This window comes from Mycetomoellerius zeteki, unplaced genomic scaffold (genome assembly GCF_001594055.1).
Source record: "Mycetomoellerius zeteki isolate Tzet28-1 unplaced genomic scaffold, Tzet1.0 scaffold386, whole genome shotgun sequence".
Taxonomy (NCBI): domain Eukaryota; kingdom Metazoa; phylum Arthropoda; class Insecta; order Hymenoptera; family Formicidae; genus Mycetomoellerius; species Mycetomoellerius zeteki.
In genome coordinates, this window is record NW_017257377.1 from 604,922 (window position 1) to 624,891 (window position 19,970).

Consider the following 19,970-nt stretch of genomic DNA (forward strand, 5'->3'; position numbering starts at 1 on the left):
ATATATATCTGAGGTGACAGCTGTACGAGCCAAAAGTAAGTGAATTTTTTAACTTTTTTTCGATTTTCTCGTGAAATTCAGTGCAGCTGAAGTCCTGTTTTTGTGCGTACTTTAATTCTGTAATAATAATTTTGCAATCCATAAATCCAGTTCAGTGATTTTTCACCGAATGGAAATGATGGTAAAGTAGCACGACTTTAGCATCCCCTTAAGCTTTACATGGTTTTCATTACATTATTCAATAGAAAAAATGTATCTGTAGACAAATGAGGAACTGACGTAGCCATTTCTAAATTCGTGGTATTCCCGAATGTAGTTCACAATTTATTACACACGTATATATGTAGTATGTACGTAGAAAAAATGTCAACATAACTTGTAGTACTTGTAACTTGTAGCTCGAACGCTGTTACGGCATTTCTTGTGTTAATTCAGTTTACTTTGTCGTTAGTTTAAAATGGTAGTTTACCCTCAGTTTGTCAAAAATGTATTCCTATAATGAGAAAATTGATATGCTGCTAGTACAAAAATCTCTTTCTACTGTAGAATATGTCCACATAAAATTTAATATAAATAAAATAATTTTTTACGAAAACGTTTCCGTTCACTGATCCCACTTGTCTGACTTTAAGGTCATCTCAAAGTCATAATATAGCAGATCATTGAACTCGTCTTGATATCAGTTACAATATTATGAAGTAGAAAATATATACTTTATTATGTAGTGCTATTTAAAAAAATTAAGATGACCTTGATTTTTTTCCTAAAAAAGAATATTTTGCAAATTTTTAATATTGCAATTTGTAGCCGATTGAAAACTGACTAACTTTTATTCAAAGTAGTTTTTGTCGGATCATCGGAAATACCGGAAAAATCGTGATCACAGTTATCTGGGACACCCTGTATAGGGGAAGTCCGGGCCTTTAACAAAGCGGATGTGTTAAGGTTTGGGAATGACACAATTAAAATTAAGATCAGAAACCTTTTCTATTCTCATAATTCTATTAATGGAATCAACCTTGAAATAAAATAATGTTATGTCCTGTAGACGCCACGATTTTTTTCTTTCGAAAGAATCGGCTCTACGCCGCGACTATTGATGGCATTTATAAGACTCGAATGCAGTCCCCTGATAATAATTTGAAAGAACTAGAGGGACCAAACAACTTCCGCGAGACCCATAAATGTCAATCAACCGAGAAAGAATGTCAACACTAATGCGAGGCTGAAAGCAGTAAGAAACACCCAATAAATGTATCTATGTCACGCGCAATATCGAATACTCGAGACTGACCAACAATTCTATTTTAAGTAAAAAAACAGGCGCCACGTCGCGTCAAAATCGTAAAATGCATGGGATAATCTCCCACGCTAATGTTATCCAGGATTAGACTCGCGACTGACAATGGTTACCCTGCACGCAATAACCTTAAAACTAACTAGACACGATAAACGACTATTTACCTAATAGCTATATTTTTCCGCGAAATAACAAAATTCGTCATCCATTCGGAGCAATCTATCAGCCGCCTTAAAGAAAATCGTAAATCATTTCTTTTATTTTTGAAACTCCGTCTAACAACGCACTCTAAATCAACAACAATAGGACCTAAGAAAAATCGTAAATCTTGGGTGACATTGCAACATAATAATTGCATCCTAGATAAAGGGGACTACGCCCTTTTTTGAGATATAAATAGATAGCCCACGGAAGCGCACGGGCAGAAAGAAAAGTCTCGTGAAGTGACACACGTCGTGCGCCTCGTATTTTCGATTCTGGGTGTTGGCTTTGTAATGCAATCATGACCATCCTATGTGACCGTGTGCCGCACTCCATACATCTCCTGCTCTAGTTGGTGCCACCCTCTTCACTTTGAAGCCCAATGTAAGTCAACCAGTAATAATATAATAAACTTATAAAAGTCTTCTCCGTTTAAGATCATTTCCAGAAAAAGGCCAATTGCGAAAATGCTATAATAATCCATCCAAACCATCTGTCTCAGTTACCACCCTCCCCCCTTATCCTTCTCTTTCAATCGCGAATCTTGAGCGTTCATCCGCTCCAAGAATTCGTCGATTCTTTCCCTTTCAAAATTTCCTCCTAATTCTACAATTACATGAACACACACTACACATCTACACAACCCTTTTTTTTTTTCATTTTTATACAGGTTCGCACCAATGTAATTCACGACACACATACACGCCTATTTATACTCGTTATTCAATAAATCTATATCAAAGTTAATGATAGATAAGATTAATTAATCATACCGATAGTTATTGTAAACTTAATATTTTTTTTATTAATAAATTTATTATCTTATTTTAAATGAATGTCCTCGCCCAAGAGTATTTATTCTGAGATATCTCGTATCCCATTCCCCACTACCTGAAATCGCACGTGATCCAGTCCCTGGGTAAAAAGGATTCCTTGACCTAAAAGTAGGATCGACGTTTGCACTGCTCATCGGAACAGGTGTCATAGCGTCCTTTCGGGACATTGACCCATATTCCAGAGTCTTAAAAGGTACGTTCGACTCGCGGGTGTTCGCCTCTGCACATATACCTGCGAGACAGAATCTGACCGTCCTTCCATATCCTCTCCATTTGCCTTCATTATCTCCTTGATCAAATTTTCAAGGATTTGGACGTAACAATAAAATAAAATTAAAAAACTTGTTTGAATATTTAAATGTCTTTTTAGTGAAAACGTAAAAAAAGAGAAACCATCTGCTTTGCCCGACCCCCTGGGCAAAGTGAATGGGTCACTCGAGCAATAAGGATGGAATTAAAAAAATCAGTGTCGGCAGTCGTCACAAAAGTAGCTACCAAATCCTCTATATATGTATAGTGCAGCCTTCATGAGCCCATTGGGTGCACTGACTGCACTGGATCTAGTCTTCGGACGGTTGGTCGGCGTATTCTTCAGAACACATATCATACTGCGTTGTGGAAAAAAAGCAAAAGTGAGATGTAAACAATCATATGTCGTTCACTTGAAAGATCGTCTGTCCCTTCGTCTTCCCGGTATTTTCACTGCAATTACATACTGGATAAAGAAGATGGGCCATTCGCTTTGCCCTCATCCACTTTGCCCTAATACAATTTGGCACGAATTTGGAACACTTAGAATAAGTTTAAGCAACAAGTGAAAAATTTTAATCTCGAATACACATTTAAAGTCAGAGAATTCTTATAAAAAATCATTCACACTGATTAAGAATAGTTACCGATTAAGAATAGCTAATAATTAAACTACGTATCTTAGCGAAAATCGCAAGAAAACACAATTTCTTTTATTTCTCTACCAAACACAAACGAGCGTAATCATATATTGTTTCGCACTTTCATGGCGTCGCGTCGCCGGTCGGTCATTCCTTCAACAGTTAGAGACTCATAGCACTATCTCAGATAGATAAGCGAAAATAAAAAATATTCGCTTTGCCTAGCGCGTTCGCTTTGCCCGGACACATTTCCGCTATATATATATATATATATATACTGATTAAGACAATAAATTTTTCTTAATTTTTTCAAAAAGAGAATCGTATTGATAGCTTAAATGAAAAAATTACAAGATTCTTTGCTGTCACCGAAAAACATTTCAAGTGGAAATGCTTTTGCAAATGGGTTACTCAAATGTATAAATTCGCGATATGTACTTATAATTTTAATTTAATCGCTACTCAAACTGTCTTTGATCAAATATTAAACATGCTATTATGTCGAAAATCTGCACCATCTTGCGTCATCCATATCACCTTGAATATCATCAATTAAAATTTTAGAATATTCTATGAAATTAGCAGTTTTTCTTATTCTATTTATTCTTATTTTCAATTTTGTTCTTCACGTTTTTGTTGCGTATTTAGACCTTTATTGCAGTGTGTCAGCTCATCACGCCGCGCTTTAATCTGTTACTAATGAAATTCCTCGCAACGTAGTCTCCGAGGAGATCTTAATATAATGCGACTATGCAAATTTTTGGGGTTACTATGCGTCCTCAGAAATTCTGCGATTCTCGCGTTAATTCTCGCTATGAGTGCAGCGCACTACATTAAGAAACGACGGATTAAGTTGATCATTTTAATTGGATCCATGCCGGTGGATTAAAGGAAGAAACCATGTTTTGAAGTAGATATTCGCGATTCACGTTCGACTCGTTAAATATTAACTCGTTAAATATCATTCTAAGCTATATTTACAATATCAGAATTTTCATAATGACAAATTCGATATGATAAAAATAAAAAACATCGTAAAATAGAACGATAAAATTACTACAGCTGATAATCCATCGTACATTATTTTCAATCTGTGATTGAAAAGATACAATTAATTGTAGATTCGCACACATAAATTGTTATTGATTTTATCAAATCTTCTTTGCTTCGCAAATTACTGTTTAAACAATCCATTATTATATGGTCTAATCGTACAATGTTTGTGTAATCCCTGATTAACACTGAGTGACTGCATACGAGAGATGTTGCATTCCGTTGCATTTGGAAAATTTCAGGTTTGACTTTCATTAAGTAAACATTCTTCGAGAATCAAATATTAGTATCGAATGATATGATTCGTTTCGTGAAAAGTTCAAACTGTATAAAATGTTTATAAATTTTTTAAATGTGTGGAGAAATATAAAATTATTTTTAGTTTAGATAAATTTACTCAATTAAAACATAAAGAAATATTAAAATACATTTACTTACATTTATATATATTTTTTATTTATTTATTTATTCGCCCCATCTTTTAATTAGAAAATTAATAAAAAAATGATTTTGATAATAATCAATAAATAACCAATAAATCTCATTGAATCGTAGACCGCTCGAGAAGATCATAAATTCTCGTAAGGAGTAAGAGCAAGCGTCCAGATCCGACTTCCGAAATTGTGAACATTTATCAAATCATAAACAGCTATGAATACAGCCCTAAAATGTTCCAGACGTATCAACGGACTCTTCAAGTTTCCACAAATCTTTGAAGCGATAAAAATACATCGGCAGCTCGGAGAATTTACGTGTGGAAAGTGACGGTTTGTGTAACGCATTTCCGACATTTGACGTCGTTTGATGTGCCCATTCACCACATCACGGGAATGCATCGTACGTTCCCGTGCATTTTCATGCGTTCTGGATAAGTCTCTAGCTATGCAATGAGGCTTATCCCTAGCCTATTTTCTCGTTATCATTTCTACGAAAAAAGCACATCTAGAAAAATGCTTACAAAAGTCAAAGATCCCGAAACAATTCAGCCACTTAAATCTCCATCTAAATCCTTTCTCGTCATATTTTAATAAAAAAAAGTGGCATAAACAAAATTCACATAAAATTTACTATTAATTCTTTTTTCTGCGATTTTTCATAGATAAAGAATAACTGCATAAAAAGAAAATTTATGCAAACTAAATTGCTTAATTATAAGTCTTAAAAAAGTAAAAAAAAGTAGAATGTTACAGAATAGAAATAAACTTTAATCAATTATTATTCTAATTAATAACGTTAAATCTTATTTTAATTATAAATTATTTGATATTTTGTACGATGTTTTAATACATGTTTCAAATATGACTGAAATTTGAATACAGTTTAAATTTCTCTCTACTTTTTAATCAATGTTTTCTAACTGAAAGTTGAAAAAGGAAGCTGTTATTTCACATTCGTTGCTTTATGCTTATATAGATTATATATACATGTGAGAATTTATGATATTTTTCTTCAAATATGAACTTTAAGAATACGAAAAAGTAATATGAGCTTATTTTTCACGTAATATCAAACGTATTTTCAGAGAATTTACATTTAAAGATCAGCTTAATTATATCGTGTATAAATTATTACAACTGTAATAAAATTGCCATCTTTTTCATAATCTTTCTTGTCCAAATATACGAGCGTATGAGAATTTCGAAATAAGCTCTTCAATTTTAAAGCTTGAATAATAGACAGCCTAAGATAGTTCATATCAGATAACACGACACCTTTTCGCCCTGACCTGACATCCTAGCTTCTCGTCTTTTCGAATTTTCAGGGTATTGGCCGTTCGGCGTGGTATGGTGCAACGTATACGTGACGTGTGACGTGTTGGCGTGCTCGGCGAGTATAATGCACATGTGCTTCATCTCCCTGGGCCGTTACCTGGGTATTCGTAATCCGCTCAGGACACGTCACACATCCACGAAACGAATGGTGGGCTTCAAGATCGCCGCTGTCTGGCTACTGGCCATGCTAGTCTCCAGTTCCATCACGATGTTAGGTAAATTACCCCTTTCCTCTCGCACCCCCTCCACCGTAATAGAAAGCCCCCAATATGGACCAGCACGTTTCTCATAAAACGAGTAAGTGCAAGCGCGATGAAAACGCGTGGAATTGGCAAACAATTCCCGAGATGAAATGTATTCGAGAAACGGAAGCTATGACTGCCGTTTCATGTTTGCTCACACTCATAGAATATACAATTCTCTTTATTCTGGGTAATTCTATTCCACGATAAATCGTCCGTTGTGTTTATCTATTGTGTTAACCTCTATGATAAAAGGATTGTATTAAGGATTTTCATTATAAGAGTGATAAATAATAGGATTTTATTAGATCTCTCATTTTTCTTTGTAAAGTCACGTCGCGCGCGCGCGTTCGTTCTAAAATTTTGAAGTAAATTAAATCTCATATTCTCGGCAAAAACTCTCCGAAAGAGCATACTATTTTATGAGGAACTGCATCGTACCTCTTGCGGAAAATTTAAATCCTAAACCGATTATGCATATTAGTGAATGAATTTTCTGACCTAATAGATGTTTTCCTGTCATTTAAGTATAAATTATAATTTAATAACTTCAATAATTGTACGAGGGGCACTATTTATATTTTGAGCCTAATAATAAAAAAACAGTAATTTGTCATTGAAAATGACTTTATTGTTTTTCAAAATATTCTCCTTTATGATCTATACACTTTTGCATGCGTTCGAACCACTTGTTTGCACCAATCGACACGAGCATCTTTTTGAGATTTTGTCAGATTATGTGGGATTCAACGAGAACAAACCTTTTTCACGGCTAAATGATCATGCAATATTTTATATATACTGGTGGAACTAATGCCTAAGGTTGTTTCAATCTCACAGTATGTCACATGACGATCTTGCATTATTAGTTTTTGCACAGCATCAATGTTTTCTGACACAACAACTGATTTTGGACGACCTTCACGACTTTCGTCGGTGAGCGAACGACGACCACGATTAAATTCGTTATACCAGCGTTTCACAGTGGCAAAGGATGGGGCTTTATCGCCAAAAGTGGAAGTAAGTTGATCGATGCACTCCTGTCTTGATAATCCACGTCGAAAGTCGTAATAAATCATTGCACGAAAATTTTCACGAGTTAATTCCATTTTTTCGCTGAGACACAATTTTCAAGTGACTGTAAACAACACAAATCGCGCTCAAATAACAAAACGTTCTGAAGAAGGTTATGGTCAAAAATGTCAAACTTTCTAGTGGAAACGTCAGATGGCACCTGACAACACTCAGCGTTGCCAAGGCTCAAAATATAAGTAGTGCCCCTCGTATCTATGGTTTATATACAATATATCTTGTCCTCTCTTTTTTCATTGTCTCTGTTTTCTATTTGATATTATACTTATTTCTATGTACCATGGTATATTTTTAATAATATTTGCTGTTTTTAAACAGTAAATAATGTACCAAAAGAATCTCCCCATTTATAAAATTAAATAAATATGTACGTTATTGTAATACAAGTAAAATGTATGAATCTCTGCGGTCGTTAATGCGTAAATTATATTTATGTGCATAACTGTATATTCATAAAACGATAAAATATAATTCGCAAACAATTAAAATGTATTTACCAAACGAAGTTAATTGCAAACATTTCGACTCTGAATTTAAGTCCTCTTCAGTGTGGAAACTAGATTATTTTACATTTTCGAAAATTGTGACAAAGTAAAGGTGAAAAGATACGAGCGATACCTCGACGGATCGATAGAGGACTTCGCGTTTTTATGAACCGATAATTTTCACTGTATTCTCGCGAGATGAAGAGCGAAAAAGGGTAACGATACCGTGATGCTTTATCAGCATAATACACACTTATCAAGACTCGATGACCGTTCTAATCGATAATAGAGAGTAAGAGTAGAACCTCCTTTCTCTTTTTCACCTCATGTAATGCAAATAATCCAATAGAAATTCTAATTATAGTTGAATTACATCAAATTTCTCGGAATATTCCTAATTCCACATTTGTTCGCTTGTTAAAGAGGCTCGATTGCGTAAAGTTAGAGATGAGGTCGGTTTCGAAATTATTCTTGAAAATAATTTCTTTTTGATGTAATTATAAGAGGAAAGAAGACGGTTATGAAATAGATGAGAAGATGTGGAATATCACGATATCTTGTACAGTTTACGCTGCATTCTGAGAGCAACCGTCAAAATTATTTCTTCAGTCTACCTATAGACATTATAATATAGCCACTGGTTGTTAGTGTTTACTACGTTGTCATAAATTCTGCATTTCAGTTTTGCAGGTAGCAGAGTTTTAAAGATGTGTACTCTATTTATACGTAATTTTGAGACGTATGTTAGTATTAATTTTGTAACTCAGTTTGAAGGCCTTGAATGTAGCTTTCAAACGATATAACTGAGGTAAATTTGGTAACGAAATGTATGCATATATCTGACGTTTAAAGTTATACTGTATACTAGTTAATAATATTTCATATTCTTCCTTCTATTCTATAACTGCAATCTTTTTTTCTCTCTTCAATTTTTTGTAACAGTACAATTTGTATCATTCTGGCTAACAAAATTGTATCAAAAAAGTAAAGGAAAGTCGCCGATACCGACATACCACTTTGTTTTTAGACAATATTTCTTAAAAATAAAACTTTAAAAACATAAGTACAAACTGAAAAGTGTCTTCTATCAGATAGTATATGCAGTTTTTATAATATTGTTTGCAATTTTGCAATAATTAATTTTTTCGTAAGATAAGTAAAAATGAGCGTCTAACAAAATGAACTCCAAAACTGACACAGTAGGCAGTAATGCTACGTATTTATATTCTTTTTATTTTATAAGCATTATCTGTATAAAGAACCTATAAGTGAATGTATATAAAATTTTCCAGAATCTTTTCACTTCGTTATAAAACATTTTTATTAAATTATATGCATATTTACTTTATGCTGTTCTGCAAGATACAAATATATAATGCGATAATTTTTCAAGAGTTTTTCCATATATGCACGCTTGCCTTCAGCTCCAATAGATTTATTTGACACTATAAAGCAACATTATAAAGATTAAGTTAGCTCGTGGTCTGTTTTACAGACAGGTGTGACGATTTACGCTGCACCCCAATTTTAAATTTAAAATCGTATTATGAAAAGTCTAAGAGAAAAAATAATATAAATAAAACTTTGGGAAACTGCAAGCATTTAAAATTACGTAATATTATTAATAATATAGTCGCTATTATTTAAACCACGCAATTTGCAAAAGAAAATCATAAGAATTTTATTTTCGCATTCGTAGAATTCATTTTTAACTGATTTGGTATAGAAACAAGCCACAAATATACGAATTATGAGTTTGTACTTCTTTAATTAGCTAAACAGATCAGGATTTTATTAGTATTGATAAAGTGCAATAGTTAGTTTTTGAGAAATACGGGAGTGTCACTTTAAGAGACCTATGTCAATATCGGCGACTTTCCTCTAATCACATGAATATTTATTGATTGTGAGTTATTTTAATAAAAGGAAATAGTATTCCATAAAATCCCTTCCTCTATCGTTCCCATTCTAAAACAACCTTCCGAAAATCTAATTATAATTTCCAAACATTTGAAGTAAAATCTGTTCCAATTTACGTGTTAAAATATTCCGTAAGATGTGAGACAACGATTACAAAGTGACGATTCAAGGGGATACCACTCTTCGGGAAGAGATCCCAAGAAGCTTGACGGGTAATCGAGAGCTTTAATCGACAGCTAATTAGAGACGAGAATAATCAAAGCGTGACGAGATCTCGACGATTGTTGTTCCAGGCGTAATTAATCCCTCGAACATCATGCCACGCCCAGGAGTGTGCGTCATTAATAACCGGGCGTTTTTCGTATTTGGCTCCCTGATCGCCTTCTACATTCCTATGATCGTCATGGTGGCGACTTACGTTCTGACAGTACAACTATTGCGCAAAAAAGCCCGATTCGCGGCCGAAAATCTGGAGGGCGATCAATTTCGTCGGCTAGGCGGCAGATACGCGTCTGCAAAAGCGACATCATCGACAGCGTCATCGTCCAACTCTGCAACCGCAACCACCACCGTGCGATCGTCAACCTTGGCAAGACAGATTCGCACTTCCGACTGCAGTGCAGAAAACGAAAGGTGAGAATTCAATTATTTTTTAAATAATTTTTCTCCAAAATAAAATTGATGAAAGAAATTTAATCTCCGTTATTTATTTTTTTTCGTTCGAAGAAATCATCCCTTTTCTGCCATACGATTAAGTTTGGAAGTTTTTTTATATTACAATTAAAATATGCCAAAAAATGCCAAAAATAAAAAACAAAAAAGATAATTGAAACCTTTGGATTCTTTAGCACTCCTTGGTGCTAATGAATTGAGAATTTAAGCTGTGAAAACACAGTTAATCCAAGATTAATATTAATAAATAAAATCAAGAAAGAAAAGTGAGTCAAACTGCAAAAGAAGTTAAATCCCTCTCTTTCTCTCTCTATAACTAAACTAATTTCTTATTTTTTTATGAAATCTTTTTTTAATTTTCCAAAAAAAAAGGTCTTATTGATAACTTAAATAAGAAAAATTATACGAGCTTTTTCGCTTTTCCCAAAAACATTTTTAATGGAGATAACTACTTTTGCAAATGGCCGCGCGCGCGCACATTATTTATATCAGATGTTTTGTATAATTAAATTATAATGTAAAATATACATTATAATTGTAAATTACATATAATTAGCATGTAGGTACATTCACAGATATTATCTATAATTAATTACAATTAACGTAAAAATAAAATTACACAGAAATAAATGTTTAGATAGAGAATAAATGTTAAAAAGTTAATTAAACACAATTATATTTCATCATTACTTCATACTTTTATTATCTCTAGAAAGAAATAAAGTTAAATTTTGTATGAATAATTTGTATGAATAATTTGTAATAATAATTATATAGTATATGTATATTTATTAAATAAATAGATTTAAAAATAATTTTTAAAATAAATTTGCAGCTGTACAACACTACTTAATTTATACATATTAATCGTTCATCGAACGTTTAACTGCGTTTCTATGGCACAATTTTATGCAAAACAAATCGCACATGTACCTACAACATCCCTGATATCAATACGAAGCGACGATTCACGAGTCTATGCATCTTAAATCAAGCGTTGCAACGCAACGGCTAGTCCGAGACCGTAAATTAATACGTTCCCAACTTTCCTCATTAACGTGTCAATTTTTAATCGTGAACTTTCAACAATCTGCACAACTAACAACATTGCCATGTTATTGCTATTGCAAAATAAATAGCAGAATAAAAGAAATAAATAATTTTGTTTTCTGTATATAAAATACGTCGTATTATATCATTGAGAAAAATGTTCTGATTAAACCGACAAAAAGATCCAACAAGAATGACATTTTGGTAAAACCAAACAGAACTTCTGATTGGTCTCACCAAAGTGCAATTCTTGTTAGGCTTTTTTGTATTAGTTATCATAATCAAAATAAAATTTTTGCTGGGTCTCAGCAAAATGCTATTCTTGTTGAGCCTTTTCATTGATTTAATCGGAATATTTTTCAGTAATGTAATATGAAATATTTTACAGAAATGAAAGCTATATTGTTTATTTTATGTCTTTAATTTTGCAACAGCAATAACATGGCAATATTGGTTTCGTGCGCAGATTGTTGAGAGTTTATGATTAAAAATTGACGCGTTGATGAAAAAAATTGGGGACGCATTATCAGTAACTAAAAAATCTGTTTGATCTTACTACCAAAATGCCATATTTATTGGATCTTTTTGTTGATTTTCAGAATTGAGTTTAATCAGAACTATATTCTTAATAACGGAAATAAAAATATTTTATTATAAAAGAATTTGTTTTAATTAAAATAATGATAGATATAATAACATAGAGAAATTATTCACTCACAATATTTTTTTATTGATATCAATTATAATAGCAATCTTTATATTGCCAAGTAAAAAATTTAATTCTAAATAAAGATTATGAATAAAGTAATAACAAAGAAACGTTTGGTCTCTGAAAACAAAAGTTTCTAGGGGATTTAGAAAGTTTCGTTTAATTATTGAAGCAGCGACAAATGCGGAGGTGTGAGAAAGGTTCTGCCGCATTTGAAGTTAGCAGTGAACGGCGCCGGAAGTCCTGCCGCAGGACCTCGGCTCAAGTCGAAAGTGGATCAGACGACCCAAACGCCGGAGAACATCGCGCGCGAAACACGGAATTTCACCCTCAGGGCCCTGAAACTGCAATTGAACGTTACGCCGACCACGCTAAATCTCAGGTAGCCATTTCTCCAAGGAATCTGGACATTAAAAATTCCACATCCTTGAAAATCGACATTCTTCAAGGTTTCTAGCGGGCCGAACGAAAAAGAGATCCTTGGCCGCGAATGCTGTCGCGACTGAGCAGAAGGCCAGCAAAGTCCTGGGACTGGTGTTTTTCACGTTCGTACTGTGTTGGGCACCGTTCTTCCTACTTAACATTTTCTTCGCCGCGTGTCCCAAATGTCCCGTGCCAAGACACGTAGTGGATACGTTCCTCTGGCTGGGCTATGTGTCCTCGACAATCAATCCGATCATCTACACCATTTTCAACAAGACTTTTCGAGCCGCGTTTATTCGCTTATTGAAATGCAAGTGTTCGAGGTAACACAATTATGCTTCCTCTTCATATAATCCGAGTAGTAACCAGTATTTTAATGCGTGTCAATATTCGATCACAATTGGTCATTGACGTCACAACGTCGATTACGTGACATATATATTTAACATTAGTTTTAACACGTCAAAAACTTTGCATCAATCGTGACATTATATATAAACGTTAAATTTATCATGTACTTTATACATGTAAGCGATTTTCGTGTCAAAATAGGGAATATTCATTTTTACTATCTACTTTATTCCCTTTATACATTTTGTAAAATATTCATAAAATAATTGTTTATAAAATATTTATTTATTGTAGAAAGAAAAGACGTCTTAATAAGTACATATTTTATGAATAGATATTATGTTAAATATAAATCTCTAAAATTTTTGAAAATTTGTAAATTTTTTATTAAAAAATTTAATCTAAAAAATATATTTAAAAAATTTATTCGAGAGAAAAATTAATATTTTAAACCATAATCCAATTATTTTAAACTTATGCGCAATCTTAAATAAGGTTTTGATCATGCTATCTGAAACTACAGTCATGAGAAACACAATTTCATATCTTCTGTCATACATGCTGCTCAATAGCACATTGTAAATAGTACAATTCACTACATGAATCGCTATTGCGCATTAGAAGGTTTACGCAGCGAACTGAATTGCTTATAGGATGCCAGGTAGCATGCATGTCAGAAGATATGAAGACACGAAATTACATGTTACAGAACATGAAACTGCTTGTCAAAAGGCATTATATGATTCTAACTTTAGAAAGTAAAACATTGATAAAATATTTTATTTGCATCATTTAAAATAATATCTATTTGACTAATAACGTCTTTGATTTGTGACTTAAAGCCGTCAAAAATACATCATTTTTAAGTTAACTCTGAAAATAAATGACGAATAAAATTCGACGTGACACGTTATCATGACGGCTGTTTACTACTTGGAAAATTTTTCTATATTCTTAACACGCAATATTAACCCTTCGTAGTCACACCTCCTGAGAATTTTATGTTGGTTACACAGGGGGCAAAATGACCCCAATATTTTGATTGATTGCTGTATTTACAGCTTTTGTTCTTTAAAATCACAAAAATTACTGAACGTACTTTAAACATTGCAGAACATGAAAATGTAATGTTTTTGTTAAGTTTTTAATTTTAACATATTTCAAAAAATTGCAAAGATTTGATGTCCAAGGAACAATATGCGGCCGAAAGCGCAAAAAGGATATTTTGAACTTTGAATAAATGGCAGTTTAAGTCGCATTTAAAAAAAAAAGATTTATAGAAATATAAAGCCTTACACCTTTTTGGGGTCTCTTGGACCCCAGATGAAGGGTTAATTTAATTCGATTCAATATTATTTCATTTTATTAATTAACCATATTTTCCGATAATACAACTTTCAGAAATGTTGCCTAAGCCTTTGATTTTCTCTAATCAGATTTTTTGAGCTACAAATAAGCTTCAATTGACCAGAGAATCTAATAAAGGTCTAACAGAAACTGTTAGATATATAATTCCTTTCACAAAACAAAGAAAGAAAGCATATTTAATAAAAATGTTATGACTCTATTAGGTCTACGAGGCCTTCGAGATATCGCTCGGTTACTGGAAGCGGAAGAGGAGCGGTGGGCCTGTGCACATCGGGTGCTCTTCCATTGGCCATCAGTCTTCAAGGTACACCGTTATTAACATCAACACCAAATCCTACATCGACACCGGCGTCGGGAAGCTCGTTTGTCACGATGCACCGAACGCCAAGCTCTCTATATCAAGACACCTTCTTCATTCATGAACGCGATCAAGACGATCATTAAACCTTCATAGATAATGCACGAGATCAACACTGCACAACATGATTTTTGTCCTCTCCATGGAAACAGACAATCTTAATTGAAAAATTAATGTACATAGAATGTAAATAAAGTTGTTTTAGCTTAAGTAACTATGATACTCTCTGCTTGTTACTTGGAAACTATGCGCGAAATTTCGGTTCGAGATTCTAATTCTGCTTCCATAAGTCGACTGCAGTCACCTAATTAATTAAGTTTTCTGACTAATTAACATCAACCAAGAAGTTAGAAGGAAGCTTTAAGTTTGTTGTGCAGTGTTATCGATCAAGAAGGTCAACAAAATAATTTGCTTTTTGCGAATTTTTAAAGTTGCTTAATGACTATCTATCTATTGTAGAAATCGAATTTAAATATCCATGTACGAAACGAAATAAAATAATACTACTATTTTAGCTTGAGCTCTGTTATTCTCTTCCACAAATCAATTTTTTCCTTAATTTTGATTTCTAAAACAGTCTTTTTGCTTAACGTAAAAAATGTAACAAGTCACGAACTACTTTTTATATGTAGAAGTTTATGAGTGTCCTAATACATTAAACTCAGATCTGTAGCTTCATTAAGCCTATAAATATCTGCAATTATCTCTGCAGAGATTCAAAAGATATTTCTTATTTTTTAGTAAAAAGAATAAATTATAATAAAAACAACAACAAAATTAGATCTGTATTGCCATAAAGTCTAACATTAGAGTAATTAATTGTAAGAAGTAATAGAATATTACGAAAAATAACGTACAAATAGTATTGAGGCTGCCACCTAACAAAATTTCCTACAAATAGGAATTGGAATTATCCTCCATTGATAATTCAACCTCTCCCTTTATTTCATCAACCCTTTAGCAATTAAAATAATCGACAATCGATATACGAGTGGTATACGTAATCGTTCGTGTGGAATTTAGTTCAATTTTATCAACATGAGAACAATCTTGTCTCTCATTTACCCTCAGCAGGAAAGGAGATTTGATTTACAGTTACAGAATAAATCCTAGTACGATAAATAAACGTACAATAGTCTGACATTTCGGAATTCCGCAAGATGACGACAGTAGAATTTTATCGTATCTCCTGTTCCACATCTAGTTCTAAAATAAAATTTATCGGTGATAAAAGTAAACTGTCGATAAGGGACGAAGAATTCTTCATCATCTTTTATTTGTCAAGTTTGATCTAATCGCTTAAAAACTTCTCCTGATTGACTAGAAGAATAATATTCAATCGGTATTGGCATCGAAATATTATATAATCAAATTTCTATTTTTAAAACTTCAGAACATAAACTGAAATGATGTTTCGAATAGGTGCTATACGTATTCAAGGTACTATACATATAAAGTACACATTTAAGGTACTATACATATAAAGCACAGGTTTAAAATACTATACATATAAAGTATTCTCAATATATCGCTCCCTTGCTTCAAAATGACACAACTAAAAAACGTGATTTTCGAATTATAACCACGAATGTGTTACATAAACATTACTCTATTAATTATCAAAAGTAAACTAACTTAACTTCATTTAAAAAATCATTAAAATCGTTACAACACAAAAAGGATTTTAAAAAATTGTTGATTAGTCAATATAATTTTCTGTCAATTTAGAAAATAGTACTTTCCCTTTTCCAAGAAATCAATTTTGAAATAAGGAAGCAACATGTAGAAAAATAAATTTCTCCTCAATAAAAACTAAATAAACGTATAGTTTTTAAAATTGAAAAGGTAATATGAAATAAAAATATGAAGTAAAAAACACTTTGTGTGTGTGTGTGTGTGTTCCTCATTTTTTAATTAAAATTAATTTCAAATTTTAATATATGTAGTTTAATTTAAATTACAAAAGTATTTAAAAATAAAAATATTTATTTTAATATGTACTCTAAATCAAATGTATCTATATAAACGTATAAATATTATAATTAAATAATATTATAAAACATTAATGATACTTAATTTTAATTATTTAATATTTAATTACGTAAACATCAAAATGAGTTTACAATATAAATTAATTTTGATATATATTCAAAATATTGAAAAAAAATTGCATGAGTAATGTCAGTACTTAGCTTTCGCTTGTCGCGAAAACACACCTGGCGAGTTCGAAGTTGTTGACGGCAGCTGTTCGACCCAGTTGGCATCCAAAAATAAGACGAACGATTATTATAATCTGCGATCCTCGGGATAGGAAGCGTAATTGAGTTGGAAAGAATTTTCATTTGTTGATTCGACAACATAGTTAGATTACTGCGGATACGGATACGATTTTGCGAAGCAAAGTTTGTGCTACCTTTAGCTTTGTAACTAGTTTGCGAAAACATTGTAACTATATTTAATGGAATTTAAAATAAAAAGCATTCTGTTAAACTAGTATAAAATAAATAAGTTTTTAAAATTATGTTAATAAATAATTAATTAAATAAATAATATTAAAAAATAAGTCTACTTGATAAATAGTTAAATAAGAGATTTTTTTTTAAATACGGTGCGATGCAAGCAAAACTTAAGTAGAATAAGAAAAAAATAAACGTTTTTTTTTGCAATAAAGGTTTAATTGTCAATTTAAAAAAAACATAGCTTCAAAATCCTTATTTTGGTGATTCATAATTCGATATTTCTCTAAAATAGAAACGCGAAAAATAGAAAACTTCATAGAATTTTCGATATGAACTCGATTTCATATTTTATTTTTGATATCGGAAACGTGATTTTGTGTCCAGCAATATTTTTAAAAGATAATTCGAAGATAAACTCGAAAAATAAATGAGAATTCCAAAATAGAAATTTCTAAATGCTATTTGAAAAAAATCGCAATATATAATTTGTTAACGCCGGTGCAAAAGACTCGAGAAATTCGAATGTAATCCGTTGGGAAACTCGTTCGTTGAGCGTTGCTTTTCGAGCTCTTTTGCTCTCACCGCTGATTTTATTCCTTCATTAGGCTCATGTAATTAGGGTAAAAGCGCCCCGGCCTTTGCGCTCAGGACAAACAGCTCGACATGAAAGCCGGAACGACCTAAATGTATTTGAGAATATCATCGTGCTAATGCGAATCTTATGAGTTTCGATAAAAATGTAAGAGCCGGTGAATATGATTGACGCCGAGCTTTCTGCGAATTATAAACCAAAATCATTCGGTATCGTATTAATTAACACAATTTAACGAGATATTAACTTCTATGTTGCAATTAGTAATACATAATTATGTTTTAGCCTAAAAAATGAAGAAGTCAATGCTCGAAAAAGAGAACTTTTAAATAATTAATTATAAAATAAATATTTAGGCTTCACAAAGTCTAAGTATCAAAATAATCTAATTAACAAAATAATCGTGTAAGATATCAAAAAGATATTATAACTGTTCGAATTTATAAGTATCTAAATTTATATTCTGAATAAAATCTAAAGAGAGAATATATGATATCTAATTTGCAATCGTGTGAGATATCGAAAAGATATTAAACTTTCGAATTTATATCTAAATTTGTATCCTAAATAAAATCTGAAGAGAGAATATAATACTTGACATATATAAATGAAGAAGTATAAAAATCTAATTTCGCAAGACGGCATGCTGCAATGTAAAGAGATGCATTTAAGGATTCGTCGTCTGTATACTTATGCAAACGTTGCACATCTCGTTGCGCATCTCTCAAGTTCTCGTCTACGCGGAGAAACGTTTCGCGTCTGCCGCGAAATTCATCGAGTTCCGTGCGACGGTTCCTCGCGTAATGCACATAAGTAAGTTTAACGCTTTATGGAGGAGACGGTATAACAGCGAACACGGTACCTCCATTACGGCGACGGTGTCGCAGTTTGCAATTTGCGATTTCTGGATCGCCGCGAGGATGCTGCGAGATGACATGCTCGTCAAAATGATCGAGCGACGTCGCAACGATACCAGGACGGATAATACATCCATTTTAAAAAATCTCTTCAAAAGTTCTGCGAATATATCCACATAATTCAACATTCATAAAAAGTCGCAACCAAAACACTGAAAAAAATATATTAAATGTTAATAAATATTTATTTGAATAATATCAACTAACCACTTACAATTAGTTACAGTAGATAAATATTTGCTAAAAAAAAACAGTTAAAAAAACCAAATTAACGCTCGTTGTACTAAATAAATATTGTATATATCTTTATATTTAATTAGTACTATTTAAATAAATGATTTATTAAAATTTAGTACGATTTTTTCATAAATATTTACGTAAATATCTACGTAAAACCTATCTTGCGTTTGTCACGCTGTCCATTGCAAAGAAATGCAAATGCCATTTTCGCGATAATACTACTCTTTCAGTAATACGTACATATTATTTCAGTTTTAAAACTGTGATGGCATACTAATTATCACATGAAAAAAATCCGAACACACAAGGTGTCCTAAAATTTACCAAGCTATTTTTTTATATACGAGATTTTTCGTCTATTCAAAGTCAAACTGTTCAATAGTCACTTTACTACAAGTTTCTAATCTCCAAATAATTACAAGTAAATAAATATATAAGTATATTCATTTGTAATTATTGTCTAATTAAGAAAAATATTAATTAATAATGTTATCTATTACTTATTCATGAAATACAAATTAAAATGATGATTAAATGACGATATATTTATGAAGATAATATATCGTCACAAATATTACGTCATTTTAAGTCATCATTTAGTCCACTGACGTCAATAAAAAATAAACTTAGATCATCGTTATAATGATATCTTGCTACTTGGGTAGCACTCTCGAAATTTAATTTCGAAAAACCATTCAATCAGTTGATAAGGTTGCTTGTTAGAGTACTTTTATTAATAAAAAATGAACTTCAAGTTAATGAAAGAAAAATATGTAGATTAAAACTGACTCTAGTACACCCTGTATATCTCCTGGATTAACTGGCCCGCGAAATCGCGTGGGATAAAAGTGATAGGTAACGCACGGAAGCTCGTTAACCCGAAGCTCTCCATTTCCAGCAATGCATAACAAAGCGAGGGAAAAGTGAGAAGCTTTTCCGACTGGCCACTGCCGTGATGAAAAATTAAAAATCAAGCGTGCCATTAAGTCAGTGCTGACAAAATTCATTATTAGCTACATCTTTAGTTTATGCATATAACA

At 32.2% G+C, this 19,970-nt stretch overlaps 1 protein-coding gene across 1 annotated transcript in view; it reads left to right on the top strand.

The window, feature by feature from the left end:
• The window catches only part of 5-HT2A (5-hydroxytryptamine receptor 2A), a 31,350-nt gene extending 16,379 nt beyond the window's left edge, over positions 1-14,971 (top strand). Inside the window, exons 4-8 of the mRNA XM_018453459.1 lie at positions 6,043-6,267; positions 10,085-10,424; positions 12,395-12,604; positions 12,672-12,968; positions 14,568-14,971. Of these exons, the coding sequence (XP_018308961.1) occupies positions 6,043-6,267; positions 10,085-10,424; positions 12,395-12,604; positions 12,672-12,968; positions 14,568-14,808 (1,313 nt within the window). The 3' untranslated portion in view covers positions 14,809-14,971. The remainder of the gene's footprint in view (positions 1-6,042; positions 6,268-10,084; positions 10,425-12,394; positions 12,605-12,671; positions 12,969-14,567) is intronic.
• The last annotated feature ends 4,999 nt before the right edge of the window (positions 14,972-19,970 follow it).